General features: G+C 45.5%; 1 protein-coding gene across 2 annotated transcripts in view; it reads right to left on the minus strand.

The window, feature by feature from the left end:
- LOC129822774 (rab effector MyRIP-like) overlaps nt 1-22,483 on the minus strand; it is a 145,194-nt gene that overhangs the window by 51,933 nt on the left and 70,778 nt on the right. For both annotated transcript variants that reach the window (XM_055881174.1, XM_055881175.1), the window contains exon 3: nt 6,369-6,590. In XM_055881174.1, the coding sequence (XP_055737149.1) occupies nt 6,369-6,590 (222 nt within the window). The remainder of the gene's footprint in view (nt 1-6,368; nt 6,591-22,483) is intronic.

The following is a 22,483-nucleotide window of genomic DNA, read 5'->3' on the forward strand; positions in this document are numbered from 1 at the left end:
ATACTATACGTGGGCTGGGAGCACATTTATGCAGTTTTTCCAGAAGGACTAGGTCCTCTTCCTGTCTTTTTTGGGGTGTAAGCACTAGTGTTATTCTGGTAAAATTGTGTAAATTGTAGAAATTGTACTTGTTTTACTGTGAGGCAAAACAAGTTAAAATCATTTCCCATTAACCCATAACACAACAAGGGCTTAGCGGCCGTCCTGGTATCTCGTAAACTGATTTAAGAATCACGAGATTCCCAATCGCCTGTGTGTGAACAGGGAGGCCCAGCCGCAGCACAGACTGAACCATCTGAAAGTGCCCTTTCACGTGGAGAGCTCCAATATGGCAGCCAGTTTCCTAATTCACTGTGCAGAACTAATACAACTGAAGTCACCTGAGGACACACAACGGGCGTCAGAGCACACAGCACAAGTGCAGTCACGATGTTGATTGACTCGGGTTTCCTGACTCGCCATGCTGATTTGGTGAAACCGGCGGCACAACAGGAGCCACAATGGAGTTGGGGCCACAGCCGTGAGTGGCAGAGGCTTGACTCTCTGGGTTCCACTCTGTCACACACACAGAGACACCAGGGAGGCAGACTGACAGAGAAACCATGGCACCACTATATTATCCCACAACAATGAGTCAGGCATCTCTGCAAGGTGACAACCACACACAGCGCGGACACACTGCAAACCCAAAAACAACACACGCAGACACACACACTGGCTTGGCACCTGCCAGAGCGGATGGATGCCTGTTTGGCTGGCAGTAGTAACAGCAGCGGGTTATCACCTGCTCCTGACACACACCTGAGCCCCTACAGAGACTCTGATAGAACACATGGGGCCAACGGAGCGACAGTCACGAGAACTGCAGGGAGGACAGAGAGCATGCACACGTATACACCTGACTCACACACACACACACACACACACACACACACACACACACACACACACACAGGAAGATTGTCTCTCGGCTAGAGCGTTCAGCCCTAATCAGTTTTGAGGAAGCTCCTGCACGAACTCAAATCAAAATGTTACAAGGTCTGTGAACTAGGCTGTTTCCATTTCTGAAGGACAGGCTGTTAACTGTGTCCTAAACGAGCGCTGGCAACTCCTCCGTCTTCTCTGGTCAATGGCTACCATGTCAGACAGGGAGAGTCTGTGAAGGAGAGGAGCCTAGGGAGAGGCGGTGATAAAGAGGGAGGACGACAGCGAGAGAAAGAGATGAGGAAAGAGGGAGATGGCGAGAGATGAGGAAAGAGCGCAAGCAAGAGAAAGCTGAGGGAATAGAGAGTGAGAAAGAGAGAGAGATGAGGAAAGAGCGCGAGCAAGAGAAAGCTGAGGGAATAGAGAGTGAGAAAGAGAGAGAGATGAGGAACGGGAAAGGGAGAGAGAGAGAGAGAGGAGGAGATAATTACTGCTCTAACTCAAGTGGACTGAGGCTGCAGGTATAGTGTTCAGCTCCACTCTGCAATTGGCCCGAACCGTTTCAATTGACTAAAAGCTTCCTGGGAAAGGAAATAGAGTGAGTCTCTGAACCTACCCCCAGCTCACAGCACAATGCCACATCTCCCTACCCTCCCCACCCCTCGCTCTGCTTCCATCTCAATAGATAGAAAGACTGCAACTGCTCAGGTCAGTACAACATACACACTTGAATACACCCACACAAAACATGCACACACACACCCAGGCGATGAACAGTCTGTTATCTACTCCCCCCCGCCCAGACATCATTTAAGACAGCTATACGGGGGGAAAAACGTGGCCTTAAAGATGGGTACTGGGGACGATGCTGGGGCTGTGGAGAAGGACATGATTACATTTGAGAGAGTCTGCGCTCAACAAGCTAGACCGCCTGCTTGTCCCCCAAATGGCACCCCATTCGCCATTTCGCACACTACTTTTGACAAGCAGTGCACTACATGTAGGGAAGAGGGCGCAACTTCGGAAGTAGCCGGTCTGTCAACTTCCGTTAGTTTCCGAGGAAGTCCTTCTCCATTAGATTAAACCAAATCACATCGGCGGCTCGTTCGCTCATCGCAAAGATGGGCGTGCCTGTCTGCATGCTACGGTAGATCCCATAATGCATCTCTTCCACGCACATACATCTGCATGGCTGCTTCAGGACGACATCCCGCAATCGATATCCTAATGACAATATTCAGAAACGTCATGTCTTTGTACACCACCCGCCCCTCCTAAACCCAACCCACACTCTCCATTCAGCGCAGTCTACTCTTTAGAGTGAGGCAGAGTGGGTCCATCTAGTCCGATTGAGAGCGGGAAACACGGGTCAAATGCAAATGTGGAGAGAGCGGTGACTTCATCGCACAGATGGATGTGGGGAGAGCAGCACGTAGCAACTTCAGAGGGAGGGGGGGGGGGGGGGGATACAAAGAGGATTTCATATTAATTCGGCAGAGTGTCTGCTCTGCTGGAGAACGGGGAGGCAGTTTGTGGCTTTGCATCACTTGCTGTCATGACACCAGCCTCTCTCTCTCTTTCTACATCTATCTCTCGCTCTCTCTCTCTGCCATTTTCAGTAGAAGTCTGTGTGTCTGTGACTCTAGGGAGGAGAAGGCTTCCCAGACAGTGAGGACGTGTGTCTGTATTTCTCATTAGAAAGACAGAAACTTCTCTGGCCAGTCAACCACCGTGTCTGTGTGTGTCTGTGTCTGTGTGTGTGTGTGTGTCTGTGTCTGTGTGTGTGTGTGTGTGTTCGTGCGTATGAACCGAGGGATGGACCGCATGGTTAATATAACCAGACTAGACACGGTCACGCTTGGAACGCTCAATGCACCTGCTCACTGAGGACTGGTAGGGGCATATGTGTGTGTATGTGTGTGTGTGTGTATGTGAGTACGTGTGCGTATACTAGTGTGTGTGAGTTCAGGGACTTACAGGCAGATAGTGTGACGGGCCTGTCACTACAGTGAAGATCCACAGGAGAAGAAGCTAGCATCAATCTGATTACCTGGCTCATCCCGTTAGCACACCTACCTGCCTGACACCATCTATGTCTCAGCTACAGTACAACTACCTGGGTCGTAGTTATTCGCCACCAAACGGAAGAACGTCACCTTTATTTAACTAGGCAAGTCAGTTAAGAACAAAATCGTATTTACAATGACGGCCTACACCGGCCAAACCCGGACGACGATGGGCCAATTGTGCGCCGCCCTATGGGACTCCCAATCACGGCCAGTTGCGACACAGCCTGGATTCGAACCAGGGTGTCTGTAGTGCCGCCGCTAACCCTGAGGTGCAGTGCCTTAGACCGCTGTGCTACTCGGGAGCCCTAAGAAAACGGAGTGAAACATGGGAGGATCTATCCAAACCTGTCCAATATGAAACACTTGTTTCGGTTTCCGTTGAAAAAACGTTTTGCTACGGTGTGCACCAAGGAATACGACCCTGGTGGAGACAATTGCAGCCAAAATGAAGTCTGGGTATTATTCTGACGCACATACCTGTAGGACGAGCAGAAACTGTGTACAGATCATGCTTTTGAAGCGATGCAAAATCATAATTTGGTGTAAATCAACCAGTATGTTTTGATAACTCAAACCACATTACGAATTGATTTTAATCAGGAGAGAAATAGCTACTGTGTAAATACTGCAATGTGGGTTTTCAAATGAAAAAAGCCCTAACATTTTGAAGCCCTGAAACAGTTTGGCAGAGCTCCTTTTCATACACCGTTCTTCTTTCTGTGAGGCTGTGGGAGCGGCTGACGTGCAGTCCAGAAGACAGCCAGCCACACGGACAGGCTGTCCCACACATACAGTCTGTCCAACACCTCCAGCGATACACCACAGTACCGCACTAATGGGGAGGAGAAATATAAGCAGCCCACAGCGGCAGTCACTAGCCAACCGCCAAAAACCCAGATCTGATGGCCTGATACCAGGTGATGAAATAGTAGGGGATTTTTATGGTAGTAGTTTGTTACAGTTGACTGTAGTATATCAGTGTGATAATTCACCAGACAGTGGGGAACGATGGACGCTCTTGTCCTTGTTGAAGATAATGGAAAGGATAGATACCGAACGATAGCTACATCGACTGCTGTCGAGAGTGTGTGAGAAATATCCACATCCTAAATGTTCACACCCGTGCTAGACTAACAGTACTGCGAGCAGAGAAAGAAAGCATAGTGTGGCTTTGATCTTTGAAATTGCACGGCGGCAAAAATCGCTTAAGCTACACAAGCAATTGGATTGACCGTAATCGAATCGATGCTCTGATTCGCGTGCGTGTTTAGTGCGGACACACGGTTTAAGAACATGTCTATGGGCCCTGGTCAGAAGGAGTGCACTATACAGGGAATAGGGTGCCATTTGGGATGGAGGCAGTCTTATGCGGTCATGAAAAGTGGAGTCTTTATATACATCCCATCGTGATGGTTGTTGATATTATGATAGCATTTAGTATCATTTACATCAGTGACTCTGAACAGTAATGAGCGTATTAAAAGAGCTGGACGCATCAAAGCCTCTACTCATCTCACTAACAAGTTGGAGAGAGCTACAGCCCTTTGCCTTAGGGTAGTATCAGGGAGAGGAAGGATGAGGGAGAGAGAGAGAGGGAGGGATCGGGAGAGAGGGATTGGGTGAGAGGGAGGGGGAAGGAGGGGGCGAGACAGAGGGGGGTGGAGAGAGATGGGGGATGAAGGGGGAGAGAGGCAGGGTGGAGAGAGATAGGGGATGGAGAGAGATAGGGGATGGAGAAGGGATGGAGAGAGATAGGGGATGGAGAGAGAGAGAGAGGGAGAGGGATGGAGAGAGATAGGGGATGGAGAGAGAGAGAGAGGGAGAGGGGATGGAGAGAGAAAGAGGGGGGATGGAGAGAGATACGGGATGGAGAGAGATAGGGAGGGGGGTGGAGAGAGATGGGGATGGAGGGAAGGGGGGGGGGGTGGAGGGATGAGGGAGGGGGGGTGGAGGGAGAGAGGGAGGGGGGTTGGAGAGAGTTCGGGGATGGAGGGAGATGAAGATGGCGGGAGGGAGGGAGTGAAAACGGGAAGGGAGGGAGTGACAAGGGGAGTAAAGAGAGGGGGGGTGAAGTGAGAAACAGAGCGAGAGAGAGAGAAAGAGAGACCAACCAACCTCCATCCTGATGGATAAAAAAAAATACAGTTTTGTCTCGTAAACACAGTTTGGAGCTACGTGTCTAATTCTATACCACGCCTTGGCATGTTCCATCATCACACACACAAACACTGTGATATCACTGTCATAGACAGTACGATGTGGAAAACATTAGTTTTCCATGTCAGGGACTCAGATGGTAGGGAAGACTGACCGGACCATCCTTCAGGCATTTCCATCCATGCATCTAAAACCACCCAGAAGGCTGACACACACACACACACACACACAACACAGTGTGATGCTGAAGCGGACGTCGATTAAGGCAGCCCCCTGCACCCCTCTGACTCAAAAGGGTTGGGTTAAATGCGGGAGACATATTTCCGTTGAATACTTTTCGTTCTGGGACTGACTAGATATCCCCTTTCACACACACACACACACACACACACATATATATATGACATGAAACAAAACACACACCATATGAAGTCTACACACAATTAGGTGAAGACTCAGTCAAGCAGCTTTCCACCCACCCAGTTCACACACCCATGAAGAGCAGTGTTCAGGTTTTCATCAAGCTCCTAGTATAGAGTAGAGCCCGTATAACACAACACACTGTAGTACTCAGCTCAGGTCATCATCCTCCCATTGTAACGCAGCTCAATACGGTGAAGCCTGGTTAGTCTAGCTTCATGTTGGCGTCGGAGTTTGTCTGTGTTCCGACGGCAAGCACGCACACACACACAGGAAGTCTCTCCTCCGGACACATACAACATGGACATTCTCTGACAACACCTGTCTGCAGCATCTAAAAAACACCTTTCTTCCCTCTCTCACTCCCCCCCCCCCCCCCCCCCCCGTCCTTTCCCTCGATCCCGAGAGCTCTCTCCGACACCGGCATGACGCGCTGTTCACTCCCCCTCCTTCCCGGCTCCTTTTTGCCCTTCTTCCCTTTCTCCCTCCCTCTCTTTCTTTCTCTCCTAACTAACTCTGGTCAGCGTTGACAGACTGTAGTAACAGCAACAGCAGTATAGTATCCACCTCATTCACTCCTTCCTCCCTGCCCTTTCTCTCTCCGGTCTCCAACTCAGCTATCTGCCTCTCTCTCGCCCCCCCCCCCCCCCTCTACTCTCCCTCTCTCACGCCTCCCATCTTTCCCCCTCGTCTCCCCATCCCACTCCGGTGTCCCCATCTCTCCCTCCTTCTCTCTCTCCATTCATTCATTCATTCATTCCAGTGAGATAGACAGGATTCAGACCGTAGTAGACTGACCTGGTCTTCTGGCAGACGGTACAGAGCCAGGCTTTGTCCCGCTTGCTGTAGGTGCGGCAGGTCTTGCAGATGTTGTACTGGCAGTCCAGACACGGGCGCTTGGGGTTGACCAGGAAGGTGAAGGGAGAGCAGCAGCGGATACAGCAGTGCTCGTTGAAGCGGTGCTGCTTGGAGAGGATGGAGCATCTACTGCCTTCCTCCGCCAGCTCCTGCTTCATCTCACTGCCCCGACGGAGAGAGACAGGGAGGAGGGAGAGTGGGAGGGGGGGAAGAGAGAGGGAGGGAGTTAGCGAGCGAAGAGGTGGAATGTGAGGCGGCGGAGAGAGGAAGCCGAGGCGGAATAATTGGACGCCGTAACAAATGAACAATTAAAAAGGGGGATAATAAACGGAAGGCGGAGAGTGTTAAGGTGGCGCCTGACATTTCCAATCGGAGAGACTGTCACCCCTTGTCTCAAAGCCAACGGGATACTGAGAACGACAGCATGCTACACACGTGTGTTTGGTGTGTGTGTGCATGACTGAGTGTGTGTGTGTGTGCATGTCTCCTGTGTCTGAAAGTTGTGACTCTTAATGGAACAGGACTTGTGTACAAAAATCTACAGGCTTAGTAGCTGCTTTTCTCTCTGTACCATATTGTTCCTTACTAGACGTATTCTCAGACTGGTTGCAATGCAGCTACCAACAAAAGCCTCTAAATACCAGAATTTGCACTTAGCACTAGATAGTATTTGTCATTATGCCAGCGTTATTGAATGTATTATAATGTAGTAACAAAATAACATGAATAGCAAGGACGGGAAAAAAAGGTACATTTTCAGCTTGTGGTGATTGAAGAGCCTCTACCTCCGACTCCTGGGTCGTATTCACAAGAAACCAGACGGAAGAAAACGGACCGAAACGAAGAGGGACAACCTAAATATGTCCAACAAGAAGCTCTTGCAAAACTGTTTGCTACGGTGTGCACGAATGAATACGACCCTGTTCCCCGACTATATTCCCCGACTATAAAAACTCTAGGGAGTTTTTCCTAGCCACCGTGCTTCTACACCTGCATTGCTTGCTGTTTGGGGGTTTTAGGCTGGGTTTCTGTACAGCACTTTGAGATATCAGCTGATGTACGAAGGGCTATATAAATCAATTTGATTTGCTGGTGTCCCATCAGATGAACTCCTTTCCCTGTTAACTAGCAGCAATAGGGGACTCGTGTGTTACCTCTCTTGTCGCCCATGTATCGTGCAACCCCTAAATGACACAGTGTATTAAGCTATAGGACTACCCCCCTTGTAATAATGATGATGATGATGATGATGAAACAGTTATAAACAGTTATACAGCTGAAGGTCACTGGGGAGCTTTAAGCAAAAACAAACACACGTACACCCTGAATGCCACGCTCAGGCACTGGGCAAATAGTGTTAATGACGAGTCTGTGATCCAACAACACCGCAATTATAGAGGCTAGGGCTTCAATGACAATGGTCCTGCTGTACACTAATGAGGCTGACGTGCGCCCATACACACAGGTTATTCCAGGTATACTTAGTTAATTACACAATTACCTTTCTGTAGGCTGGATGTGCATTGATTGCTAATGTAGCTTTCTGTGTATCTGTGGTGGTCGCAGTGTTGCAGTTTCGTGGTCTGGGATTTGACCGTTGGTGACTTGGATTCTCCTTCTCGTGACTATGATAAGGAGAAAATGAGCAGCACTGGGTTAGGAGAACAGCGAGGGTTCTGCTCTTTATCAGTGGGAAGGGCCAGCCACACCCGGGCACACACAGTCTACATCAACTGGTGAGCTGCGGGGGAGCAAGCGATGAGTGTGAGCAGACAGGCAGGCAGGCTCGACTCCATCTCCGATCATAGGCTACACATCGCGGAAGCGTCTCACTTGCTTCCCGTAACGCCCGTTAGGAAACAAACTGCTGTACAAAACTGTAAACAATACTAGTATTGAGTTTAATAGTAAAACAACAGTCTAGCTATGTGTCTCTCTCACCCCTTGAGTATAGAAAGCAGGTTGTGTCTTTGAATTTGTTTTCTCGCTGTTCCCTCCCACTTTCCCCCCTGCATCCCATAGCCAGGTTCTGACAAGTCTCCCTTTAGTTTTCACTATGCAATAATAGATTTTATTCATTTTTTCAATGTTAGTGGGTGACTACAAAAAAAGTAGCTGAGAGCCTGACTTGCCATTCATTTATATAATAATTATGTAGTTTAAAACAGGTTGAGTAGAACTTGAGATAGTGATGATTAGTAAATTAGTTGGAGATATACCGCCATCTGGTGGGGACTAGAAACAATTGCATAATAAGACCAACTATAAATTGATGGTCTCGTGACTCGACCATTGGTGACTTGGACTTCAGCCAGAGGGACTCGTGACACGACTCGAGCACAGAGGACTTGGGACTCGACCTCTAGGCTTAGTGACTCGACTACAACACTGGGTGGTTGCCCTAGCAACAAGCACTCACAGTTTCACTTCAGAATATCAAATGTTTGTCCATAAGGTTTGGGATAGGGTTAAAACATTAAGTTTAGGCATTCATTCAGAATAGTTAAGGTAAGGGTTAGGGAAACATTTCAAAATGGTTTAAATAAAGTGTGCCTAGTACTGATTGAACACGCACACCTCGGAGTTGGTACTTGCGGCTTACGTCCATCCCCAGCACCCTAGCAACAAACCGCAAGCCAACTTGATGGTAAGAGCGCTCTGTTGTCCCTAGTGGCTGGTTTTGCAGTAATCTCCCAACGTCCTGGGTACCTGGTAGGTAGTCCAAATTTCGCCTTGGATCTTGTGCGACCTGGCTGTGTACTAGCCAGATTCTTATGGGGCTAGTAGAAAGGTGAGAGACAGGGTGAGTTTAACTCACGGTTGGAGAGTCAATTATTCACACACATCTCCTCTCCTCCGGGATTTACTGTGCTCATGGTAACTCTTACACAGCTTCTATTGATCCTACATCTACGCACACACACAAAACCAACCCTCCATCATCTTTTTATATCCATCCAGATACTTGTATCTATCCACAGAGATCTATAATTTAATTCATTATTTCTCCCCAGGGAAAAGCCACATAGTGCAACGTGATCTTCTAAATCCAGGTAGTATAGAGCACATATCAGTACTGCAGAGATAGTGAACGCCACCTGCGATGGGAGGGGTGGGGGTCCAACCATGTGTGTGTGAGTGTGTGTGCATGAGTGTGTGTGTTTGTGTGCCTGTGTTTGACCCAGGTAGCGGTTTTGACCCATTTTAGTGAGGCTCTGTAGCTCTGGGTGATAGCTCGGTAACAGTGCAGGTAATACACACATATACAACAAGGACAGGGAGCCCTGTAACTCCTGGTGTCCCATCAGATTAAAGGGATACTTCAGGATTTTGGCAACAATGCCCTTTATCTGCTTCCCCTGAGATGAATGTGAATACTGGTATGACGTTGTGCCATGATATGGATTTTGCCATATCGTGCATATCATGATAAATGAATAAATGTCGAGTGATACAGCCTAGTGAGGTTGATTTGCAGGACGACGAAGAATTGGTTCGGGAAAAAAGGGGGGGCCTCCTTTGCCTTTGGAACTGGTTTGGCTCTAAGATACCCGACCAACAAACAGTACTGTGTAAATTGTGTGGACGCATTGCGCTCGTCAAAGGTGGAAACATCAGCGATTTTTTTTCACAACCTGAAAACCATACATGTGCGCAAATATAAAGAATCTACCAGAATGTGTGCAACTAACCCCCGGAGCAAGTACCAAGACATATTCAAGCCAGACCCGACTCCGCCATCAATCAATGCATCATTCGTTAGTGGTACTCCCTCTGGACAAGAGCAACAAGTGGAATGAGATAACAAGTGCAATTACCTATCACACAGCGAAAGACACGGAACCGATTCAAACTGTGGAGAAAGACGGTTTCAGAAAGTTGATTCGAACTCTAGACCCAAAATACGAGGGCCATACATTAGCCTCACGATTCATTACATTGACGACAACTGGAAACTGCAAAGCAAATGCCTTCAGGCCTCTTATTTCCCCAGACGATAATTGCAACTGGGCTGAGGGAGGCACTTTCATCCTGGGGCACGAAAGAGTCGCGTCGAGTATGTATGACTACCGACAGCGGATCAAACATGGTCAAAGCATTGGAGCTGAACAAATGGACAAGACTAGGGTGTTTTGGACACGGGCTACACATTGCTATGTTTCAACGTCCATAACACAGAGCTCGGCAGAAAAATAACATCACATTAAATGCAGAATAACTATTGTATTCCTTATCTCCTCTGTTTAATTACAGCAGACTACACAGCCTGCTCCTTCTTATACGTTAAGCAGAATATATACAGCTATGCAAATCTATAATATTTGTAAATGTGTGCAATATCCAAACACTACATGGATTACATTGATTTTATTTGTAATTGATACAGCCTATGGAGTCAATATATTAATATATCCTCTCTTTCAATAACAAATAGCCTACTCAATAAATTATCCTGTTTTCTAAAGCAACAGTTGTATGTAAAGCTATAGATGGATTACATTTGTAATCATGTTGAAGTGTCTTTTCCTATGCCGGATTAAGTGATATGACATGCTATTCTATAAAATCCTTTCTCTGTAATTAATATCACCTGATTGAGCTAATCATGTAAATGTAATTAACTAGAGAGTCGGGGCACCACGAAAGAGTGTTTATAGAGCTGTTATCTTCCGAATAAACTCGTAAAGACCTAGTAATATTTTACATCAATAGCAGTCAATATTAATCGGCACCTTATTTCAGTCTCATCTGAAAGTTGTAAATTCTTTACGAACCCTGGCTAACAAGTTGAATCAGCAATACAAAATTGGGTTTAATTATTTATTTACTAAATCCCTAACTAATCACACAGAATTACATATACACAGAATGCAAATTATGTCATACAGAAAACGTCCCTGGTGGACGGAGCCGACATGGCTGGTTACCCAAAGGGGGTTGGGTTTGAGTGAAAGACCGGGAAGACTGAGGAACAAAGGGAGAAGCTGTGCTATCGTAAATACAGTATCTTATGCATTCTAAATTACCGCCCATTTGGAAAAGGAAAATGCAATAAATATTTACTCTGAGCTGCGCTATGGTAGGTTGGTCGTAGATGCTGGCTGTGTTGGCCAACAGAGATCTTCCTGTCCTCGGAAGAATGTCACTGGTGGTAAATTGGATACGTTGTAGTATCGTCGCTGGGTGTTAGACTGGATACATCGTCCGTCCTTTACTAGCCCACGTTTACAGCGGCCGCTGCTAACTCAACGGCTAGGAGGTATCACTTCTGTAGTGAATAAGAGTTCAAAGTTCATACCATTCGCAACCAAAGCTCACACTGAGGTTGGCTTAGTTCTATAGTTATTATCTGAATCCTTCTGACATTGGACCGTCGCCCTAATGTACCCGGAACAGAATGTTATTCGCCCTTTTAACTCAGAGGCTGCAGGCCTCGCGTACTTGGAACAGAAGGTTACATTTTTCGTCAAGGGCTTATGTAGTGGAGGGAGAGAAGGGTGTGTTTCATAGTTTATAACCCATGTCTCTTCACAGGGGCGGGCCACTGATTGAGCAGAGCTCTAACCTTATGAAAACCCAATTCTCTCATTTGGAAGCTAAAATTACATTTAATCTTTTCACAAATAGCTTCATATTCAAACATTTAACTTGCACAACAATTCCATGTGAATCTGATAACTAGAATGTGTAGACTTTCCCAGGTACAGTTTGTCGTCCTGTCATCAGTCATAATGTCTTAGACAACCGAACTGACATCATATTCATTAAGTACCAACGCATATTTTCAACTGGTTCTATTACCGAAATATGGTTCCTTTCCCCCCACTTGTTTAATGTTCCCAGACTCTCTATGTTGAACTGAGAAACATGCAGACTGTCTGTTTAATGCTTTACTGCATATTTATTTAACTTGTATACCTTTGTTATGTTTCATGTTTGCACAGGTTTACCACAGTAAATACAAGTGTGCAATGCCCTCTTTCTGTTTCTATAAGGTTAAAAGCAATATTGTGTACAGTACATTGTGACATTATCGGTTTAGACAGTTGTGAGACAGGTAGGCCCTCATTCATCATCATTGTAAAGCCCTCGTTATTTCCTCGCTTTGACAAAGTCATTTTTCAAGATTAGGATTCATCTCATGCGATTTAGTGTTTCATTTACTGCCTGTCCCTCACTAAGGTCAACCCTGCACTGAACACTCGTTTTCATATGGTGAAACTATTTTCAAAAGAAACATTGAACATCAAATCACAGAGTAAAAACAGGTCCTACTCTGTTTGGACATTTTCTGGTGTTTTGTAGGGGGGAAACTGAGCAGCTCAGGCATAACATGTCAACCCTGTTACCAATAGATAGACAGGCTAGACGTGTTTCAACAACTTCCTTTTTATTATGAAGCTCGCATTCAATTGCCACTCAACCAGTTTCCATTGCCCCTGTCACAAGGGGATTCATGGAACGACCGATTCATGTATCTATTAATGGTCGGTATTAGTGAGTGTGTGTGTGTGTGTGTGCAGTCTGTACCTCATTCCTCTTGAACTATCCAGTAGGCTGCTCCAGACTAGCCCTGCTAATCCTGTGCATAACTCAAGAGGTGAGCAGCAGCCTCTGGGCCCAATACTCTGTGTTTCAAAGTAGGAGTGCTGATCTTGGAACAGTTCTCTTTTGGATCATAATGAAGGAGATGTATATGGACAGAAAGGACCTGAACATAGACCTGGACTCCTGCTCCCAGAAGCTTTATGAATACGGGCGCAGCAGTCTTTTGTTCAGAACTATTCGTGGAGGTAGCGTTAGTACCAGAGTTTAATTGAGGTCTTTGATGGAGGTGAGATGTTATAGCCATTGCTTGACTAACCCTGTTATATGCTTCAACATCTGATCTTAACTGCAGGAGTGAATAGATTCCTTTGGTACAGATGTACGATCTTAATTTGATCACTCTTTTGTTGCTCAGCATTTTCCTGCACCGCTGGAAATGCAAACGTGTAGTGTATCCTAGGTTCAAAAAAGGCTTCTAAAAGTTTCATTTCCCGCTTAAACTCAAATTAAGATCCTACATCTATAGATCTTCAAAAACGGACTGAGATTTTTAGCCGGACCTTAGCCTCGAAAGTGAGGTTAAAGACATACTCTGTAACTTCAGTGACTACTAAGTATTTTTTATACCTCCCGCTTTGGGCTGGATGTCAATGTGTAGATCATACATGCATAATTAATCTATGAGGAGAATTACTGTTTTACACCACATTCTTTTTGGAGAAATTAGAAATCCTAATTGGTCTCCATGGACAAGTTCTTCCCTGGTTTAGATCTCATCTGTCAGAAAGATATTAGTTTGTCTCTGTGGATGCTGTTTCGGTGTTCCTCAAAGTTCCGTTTTAGGACCACTATTGTTTTCGCTATACATCAATTAACCACGAAATCCCCAATATGAAAGCTACTTTTTCTGGAAGCTGTGCTGCGCCTTTTTCCCTACATTTTCCCCACGTGGGCCAGCCCCCGAGCAATTAGCGTGTTATTCAATGAGCTTCAGCCCCTCGCCATTTGAGTGAGGGGCTGAAGATGCACACACAGCAGTGAGAGAGAGAGTGAGAGCAATGACGTGTTGCACATATCTGCAAAGATGTGACATAGTACGCAATCTTCGGGGACCACTTTTGGCTCATGAGCGCTACTTTCAGAACTACTGGCTAAGAAGTATATAAAAGTTACGGAGAATCTCTTTAACGTTAAGCCTAGTAGAATGACCATTCTTCTTCAGACTTTTTCACACACAACAGAAACCACGTGTAAAAGAAGGAAGGATGCATTTTCAAAGTATTAGAACAGGGCTGCAGAGTGTACAGTGTGTGTGAGGGACACACACTAAGTGTAACCCATCCCAGAGCTAACCGCTAGCGTCTGGGAACCATCAATCCAGGTGGAATAACAGCAGGGAGAGACCAGCCGGCAGATATTTCATCATGGAGCACAGCCTGGGGATTTACAACCTCTCTCTCCCAGTGGTTTATTCTACAGCGTATGCCTCTGCACGTTAAAAAGACCAGCCCAGAGAAATGGATATACACACACAGAGATCCTATAAATTCGATATGTAATTATATGTTCACACATGCTTGGCCCACACACAAACACCCATGTGCACGTATGCACACGCACAGTGATCGACCAAGTGAGCTTGGTCCCTTCCCACAGCTTCTTCCTCAGCGGTTGAGACGGCTGGCTGATGGGCTCTCCACTGAAGAGATGAAAAGCCTGGTGCGGCGTCCCAAATAGCACCCTATTCCCTTTATAGTGCACTTTGAAGAAGGGAAAGGGAGCCATACGGCAAGCAGGCGTAATCAGTCCTCCGGCGATGTGACCCCGTGCCGCCCTCCCTACACTAACCCCAGGTTAAACGTTATAAGGCCATTCTGTGTACTCACACACACGCATGTACTGTATGTCTGGGGTCACACTACACCACGGGGGAATGTCCCCAACCGTTCATGAATAAAATACCAGCAAAGAAGCAGAGTTAAACGTGTGTGTGCATATACAGCACCTTAATGTGCCTATGTGTATAAGACATAATAAGACCTTGTTAAGTGTTAGGGAGCCTTAATAAGTCCCTGTGTGATGTTGAAATGGGGGAAACTTTTTACATTAGCTTGCCTTTACTATTTAGTAGAGCCGATATGATCTCGTGGCAAGGACACAAAACGGATTTAACTTCAACCGGAAAACAGCACTGATGTTGGAAACAAAAATCACGTTGTCATCCTGAGTCACGTATTCATTTTGCAAGCTATAGCACACAATATTGGACATACAGCAGGTTTTTAAAGGACCAAAGAGTTTGATATGCTTGGTGGTTTCATTTTTTGCGATAGAAAAAAGATGATACTGGTATCGTCACAGCCCTACTATTTAGTCGAAAATTCATTCTCCCTCTTATTCCCTATGCGTGGCACGGTTTACTGCTGCCGTCTGGAGACTGACTGAGAATGGGGATGTGTCGCAAATGGCACCCTATTCGCTTTATAGTGCAACAATGTATACTTTTCCAGTCTGGTTTTAGACCCCATTATAGTACTGAGGCTGCACTCGGGAAGGTGGTAAATTACCTTTTAATGGCGTGGGACCAAGGCTCTGCATCTGCCCTCGTGCTCAGAGAGCTTAGTGCCGCTTTTGACACCATGGATTACCACATTCTTTTGGAGAAATTAAAAATCAGAATTGGTCTACATGGACAAGTTCTTGCCTGGTTTAGATCTCATCTGTCGGAAAGATATTAGTTTGTCTCTGTGGATGCCGTTTCGGTGTTCCTCAAAGTTCCGTGTTAGGACCACTATTGTTTTCACTATATATTCTACCTCTTGCTGATGTCATTCGGAAACACAATGTAAACTTTCACTGCGATGCAGGCAACACACAGCTCTACATTTCAATTAAACATAGTGAAATTGCCTACCTTGGAACCCTGTGTTTCAGACATAAGGAAGTGGATGGCGGCAAATGTTCTACTTTGAAACTCGGACAAAACAGAGATGCTAGTTCTAGGTCCCAAGAAACAAAGAGTTCTGCTGTTTAATCTGACAATTAACCCTGAAGGTTTTACAGTCGTCTCAAATAAAACTGAAGGATCTCGGCTTTACTCTGGACCCTGATCTCTCTTTTGACTAACATATCAAGAATACTTCAAAGGCACCGTTTTTCCATTTTCGTAACATTGCATAAATCTGAAACGGTTTGTCCAAAAATTATGCAGAAAAGCTAATCCATGCTTTTGTCACTTATTAGACTACCACAATGTTCTACTCTCTGGCTACCGGATAAAGCACTAAATATCTTCAATTAGTGCTAAATGTGGCTGCTAGAATCTTGACTAGAACCAAATAATTTTATCCTATTACTCCAGTGCTAGCCTCTCTACACTGGTTTCCTGTTAAGGCTAGTGCTGATTTCAATGTTTTACTGATCACCTATAATCATTACATGGACTTGCTCCTACCCATCTCTCCAATTTGCCTCCTTATTGTCCCTAGAATTTCTAAGCAAACTGCCGGAGGCAGGGCTTCTCCTATAGAGCTCAATTTTTATGGAATGGTCTGCCTACCCATGTGAGAGACGCAGACTCGGTCTCAACCTTTAAGTCTTTACTGAAGACTCATCTCTTCAGTAGGTCCTATCAGTATAGTCTGGCCCAGGGGTGCAAAGGTGAACGGCAAGGCACTGGAGTGACGAACCGCCCTTCTCTGCCTGGCCGGCTCCCCTCTCTCCAGTGGGATTCTCTGCCTCTGAGTCACTGGTTTACTAGTACTCTTCCATGCCGTTCCTAGGAAGGATGTGTCACGTCGTGACCGTCTTTTTTCGCTATTACTCGACTTGAAAGGGTTGAGTCTGACGTGATCTTCCTGTCCGGTTTTGCGCCCCCCGGGCTCGTACGGTGGAGGAGATCTTCATGGGCTATACTCAGCCTCGTCTAAGGGTAGGAAGTTGGTCTGTTGATATCCCTCTAGCGGTGTGAGGGCTGTGCTTTGGCAAAGTGGGTGGGGTTATATCCTGCCTGGTTTGCCCTGTCCGAGGGTATCGTCGGACAGGGCCACAGTGTCCCCCTACCCCCGCTGTCTCAGCCTATGCTGCAATAATCTATGTGCCGGGGGGCTAGGGTCAGTCTGTCCAATTTTGTGAAATTCTGCTGTCTTATCTGGTGTCATGTGTGAACTTACTGTAAGTATGCTCCCTCTATTTTGCCTCTCAATTTAAGGGACTTGAAAGGCAAAGGAAACATATGTTTGTGAAATAAACAATACAAAATTAACAGTAAACATTAAACTCAAAAGTTTAAAAAGAAAATACATTTCAAATGTCATATTGTCTATATACAGTGTTGTAATGATGTGTAAATAGTTCATGTACAAAGGGGAAAATAAATAACCAAATATAGGTTGTATGGTGTTTGTTCTTCACTGGTTTCCCTTTTCTTGTGGCAACAGGTCACAAATCTTGCTGCTGTGATTGCACACTGTGGTATTTCACCCAATATCTATGGATTGGATTTGTTTTAGAATTCTTTGTGGGTATGTGTAATCTAAGGGAAAAATGTCTCTCTAATATAGTCATACATTTGGCAGGAGGTTAGGAAGTGCAGCTCAGTTTCCACCTCATTTTGTGGGCAGTGTGCCTTTCTCAATTGCAATACTCACTGAGTCTGTACATAGTCAAAGATTCTGGGTCAGTTACAGTGGTCAGGTATTCTGCCACTGTGAACTCTGTTCAAGGCCAAATAGCATTCAAGTTTGATCTGTTTTTTGTGTGTAAATTTCCAATGTGTCAAGTAATTATCTTTTTGTTTTCTCATGATTTGGTTGGGTCTAATTGTGTTGCTGTCCTGGGGCTCTGTGGGGTCTGTTTGTGTTTCTTTGTGAACAGAGGCCCCAGGACCAGCTTGCTTAGGGGGCTCTTCTCAAGGTAAATTTCTCTGTAGGTGATGGCTTTGTTATAGAAGGTTTGGGAAACACTTCCTTTTAGGTGGTGGTAGAATTTTACGAGAATTTTAAATCTCTTCTAGAGTTTAATAATTAGCAGATATCGGTCTAATTCTGCGCTGCAATAATTATCTGGTGTTTTACATTGTAAACAGAGGATATTTTTTGCAGAATTCTGCATGCACAGTCTCAATTTGGTGTTTGTCCCATTTTGTGAATTCTTGGTTGGTGAGCGCACCACAGACCTCACAACCATAAAGGGCAATGGGTTCTATAACGGATTCAAGTATTTTTAGCAAGCTTCTAATTGGTATGCTGAATGTTATCTTCCTTTTGATGGCATAGAAGGCCCTTCTTGCTGATGTTTAGACAGAGGTATGTATAGTTTGACTGCTCTAGGGCAACGGTGTCTAGATGGAATTTCTATTTGTGATCCTGGCAACTGGACCTTTTTTGGAACACGATTATTTTTGTCTTACTGAGATTTACCGTCATTGACCAAGTCTGACAGAATCTGTGCAGAAGATCTAGGTGCTTCTGTAGGCTCGCTCTCCTTGGTTGGGGACAGAAGCACCAGATCATCAGCAAACAGTAGACATTTGACTTCAGATTCTAGTAGGGTGAGGCCGGGTGCTGCAGACTGTTCTGGTGCCCTCGGCAATTAGTTGATATATATGTTGAGGGTGGGGCTTAAGCTGCATCACTGCATCCCTCTCCCTCACTCTCTCTCGCAACTGTTGTCTCAACCTCTGAACGCTCGGCTATGAAAAGCCAACTGACATTTACTCCTGAGGTGCTGACCTGATGCACCCTCTACAACCACTGTGGTTACTAACCCTAACCCTGCTGGTCATCTATGAACATTTGAACATATTCAAGAACGATCTGGCTTTAAGGGCCATGTACTCTTATAATCTCCACCCAGCACAGCCAGAAGAGGTCCCCTCCGAGCCTAGTTCCTCTCTAGGTTTCTTCCTAGGTTCCTGCCTTTCTAGGGAGTTATTCCTAGCCACCGTGCATCTACATCTGCATTGCTTGCCGTTTGGGGTATTAGGCCGGGTTTCTGTATAGCACTTTGTGAGATCTGTTGATGACACTTTTGACTAGGGTCCATAGCGCTATGTATGGAATAGGGTGCGATTTGAGGGACAGCCTGGGACTTCGGGCAGCAGTGTTAGGGACAGATTTACGTGGTTCAGGAAAAACTACTGGTCCGGAGATAGAGTGCAGAGAACCCATGGATTACACCTTCTAGCTTACCAACATCTTTCACCTTCTTCTGGGCAGGAAATTACTTTAAGAAGACAAGTGCACAGATGCAGAAAAAACAGACAAAGGCATTATTGTGTGTGTGTGTGTGTGTGTGTGTGTGTGTGTGTGTGTGTGTGTGTGTGTGTGTGTGTGTGTGTGTGTGTGTGTGTGTGTGTGTGTGTGTGTGTGTGTGTGTGCGACTGACAGACGGTAAGTAATGTGCTGCTTTCGTTTGATTTCTGTTTTTGGAAAGCTGTGGCAGAGGAGCAGACCTGGGACTTGGCTTGTGTGAGTGTGAGGATGACTGCTGCTGCAGCTGAGAGAGCGAGAAAGAGCGCCAGAAACAGAAAGAGAGACACATACACTACCTTTCAAAAGTTTGGGGTCACTTAGAAATGTAACCAGAACAGAAAGTTGGAGGCTTCGGTGGCCAGCAACCCGGAGTCGCCTCTTCACTGTTGACATTGAGACTGGTGTTTTGCGGGTACTATTTAATGAAGCTGCTAGACATTAGACACTAATGTCCTTGTCCTCTTGCTCAGTTGTGCACCGGGGCCTCCCACTCCTCTTTCTATTCTGGTTAGAGTCAATTTTATGGACATAAAATGTGCTTTTCTTTCAAAAACAAGGACATTTCTAAGTGACCTCAACGTTTTGAACAGTAGTGTGCATGTGTGTTTGTGTGTCTACTCGGAGAGAAAGAGAGAGCAAAGAAACACTGCACAGACTCCAGACAATTACCACCTGTGCAAGCAGATGCTAATAGGCAGTCATTAAATTCAATTTTAAATACGTTAACTTGACTATATTCCACTGTACATACTGTAAGTCTCTGGCGCTCGAGACAAAAACAGTACCATCACCATCTCCCTAATTAATCAATACTGCAGCGATCAACTTGATTCAGCCGCGGGACAATTTTTTCTTGAGTGGATGGTCAGGGGGCCGGAACAGAATTACAAATAATTTGTAGACTGCAAATGGACTGCAAGAAGCCCAAACATTTATAATATTTGACTAAAACATATTAATATCAAACATACGATCCCATACAGTATCTTTATTATGCACGGGAATAATCCATGATAAACCCACCCTCCCCACCTCAATGTATAACACATGTGGGATGCCACGTTTCATACTACCCTTCCTCAAGATTCAAAGCACACAGTAGAGTTGTCTAACAAAATTGTCATTAAGATTCATTTTTCCATCACAATGGGCCTTTTTACACCATACGATTATGTGATGTAAGACCCTACTTCCTTCAACATCAGATTTGCAACTTCTTTATTAGCTTTGGATGTGTGGCGTCCAGAAAATACTTCCTATTTGTCTATCACCTCCAATCAGAGCAAGCCAGACTAGATGATCCCCACTCGCCCTCTTCCGCAGTGTATCAGTAGATATAGGCACATGACAGCCATAAATCCTGCAGCGGGGGTTATCAGTGCTCAACTATCAGGGCTGTCTCCAGGCGGTTGATTGAGGTGGTCTGGCTGAGGAAGGGAGTGATGGGCGAGCGCTTGTTGGTCTCCTTTCCCGGGACTCTCTCTCGTCTCACTGAGCTGGGCTAAAACGATTGGTGTGCTAATGTGTTACGCTAAAGTCAAATATATCAACTATAATCCCAGAATATCACACCCTCTCACGCGCCAAGTACATTCTCAGAGGACGTTCTCTTGAGTATGTTCTTGTGAGGACGAGTGTGGAGAACGCATAAAATACTACATTTGAGAAGCACTCACACTGCCCCTAATGTATTACCTCACGCTGCACCTTCCCATTCACTGAACCTTCTTCCAGCCAGGACGATAGCAATAGACTAAACACGAAGTGAAAATAGGTTAAGAAATGTTTGCTAATTTATTACAAATAAAAAACAGAAATAGCTTATTTACATAAGTATTCAGACTCTTTGCAATGAGACTCGAAATTGATCGCAGGTGCATCCTGCTTCCATTGATCATTCTTGAGATGTCTGTACAACTTGGAGTCAACCTGTGGTAAATTCAATTGAATTAACATGATTTGGAAAGGCACACACCTGTCTATATGAGGTCCCACAGTTGACAGTGCATGTCAGAGCTAAAACAAAGCCATGAGGTCGAAGGAATTGTTCATAGAGCTTAGAGACAGGATTGTGTCGAGGTACAGATCTGGGGAAGGGTACCAAAAAACATCTGCAGCATTGAAGGTCCCCAAGAATACAATGGCCTCCATCATTCATAAATGGAAGAAGTTTGGAACCACCAAGACTCTTCCGAGAGCTGGCCGCCCGGCCAAACTGAGCAATCGGGGGAGAAGGGCCATGGTCAGGGAGGTGACTAAGAACCCGATGGCCAATCTAACAGAGCTCTATAATTCCTCTGTGGAGATGGGAGAACCTTCCAGAAGGACAACCATCTCTGCAGCACTCCACCAATCAGGCCTTTAAGGTAGAGTGGCCAGACGGAAGGCACTCCTCAGTAAAAGGCACATGACAACCTGCTTGGAGTTTGCCAAAAGGCACCTAAAGACTCTTAGACCATGAGATACAAGATTCTCTGGTCTGATGAAACCAAGATTGAACTATTTGGCCTGAATACCAAGCGTCACGTCTGGAGGAAACCTGCCACTATCCTACGGTGAAGCATAGTCGTGACGTTTTTCTGCGGCAAGGACCGGGAGACTAGTCAGGATCGAGTCAAATATGAACGGCGCAAAGTACAGAGAGATCCCAAATGAAAACCTGCTCCAGAGCACTCAGGACCTCAGATTGGGGCGGAGATTCACTTTTTCACTAACAGGACAATGACCCTAGGGTATTGTGTGTAGATTGATGAGGGAAAAAAAGAATGTAATCCATTTTAGAATAAGGCTGCAACCTAACAAAATGTGGAAAAAGTCAAATGGTCTGAATACTTTCTGAAGGCACTGTAGTGGTCAAACCCTAAAAAGACGCAACAAAAACACTTACGACTATTTACAAAGCTCTCTTCTTAGGCTACCTTACGGCGCCATGGCAACCACAGAACTCTACTCTAAATGACTTACTATGGGCTTCGATCTACGTACACTACAGTAGGTCTTGTAGGCAGGTAAACATGATACGTAAAAAATAACATACTTTTTTAATTTATGAAGAAAAAATAATTGTGAATGGGCAAAATTTCATACCTAAGTTGGTGTTTATTTTCTCTCGCTTCAGCTAAAATAATTCAAGACATTTTGCATCATTTTTTTAATGGCTGTGTCATGTGCATTCCACTGAAGCTTGCATCGATGCACGTTTCAAAATATGTACAAAACGGATTTCACAGCTGGGAAGTGCCCTCCGTGCAC

The sequence above is a fragment of the Salvelinus fontinalis genome, chromosome 25 (assembly GCF_029448725.1).
Source record: "Salvelinus fontinalis isolate EN_2023a chromosome 25, ASM2944872v1, whole genome shotgun sequence".
In the NCBI taxonomy this organism is placed as follows: domain Eukaryota; kingdom Metazoa; phylum Chordata; class Actinopteri; order Salmoniformes; family Salmonidae; genus Salvelinus; species Salvelinus fontinalis.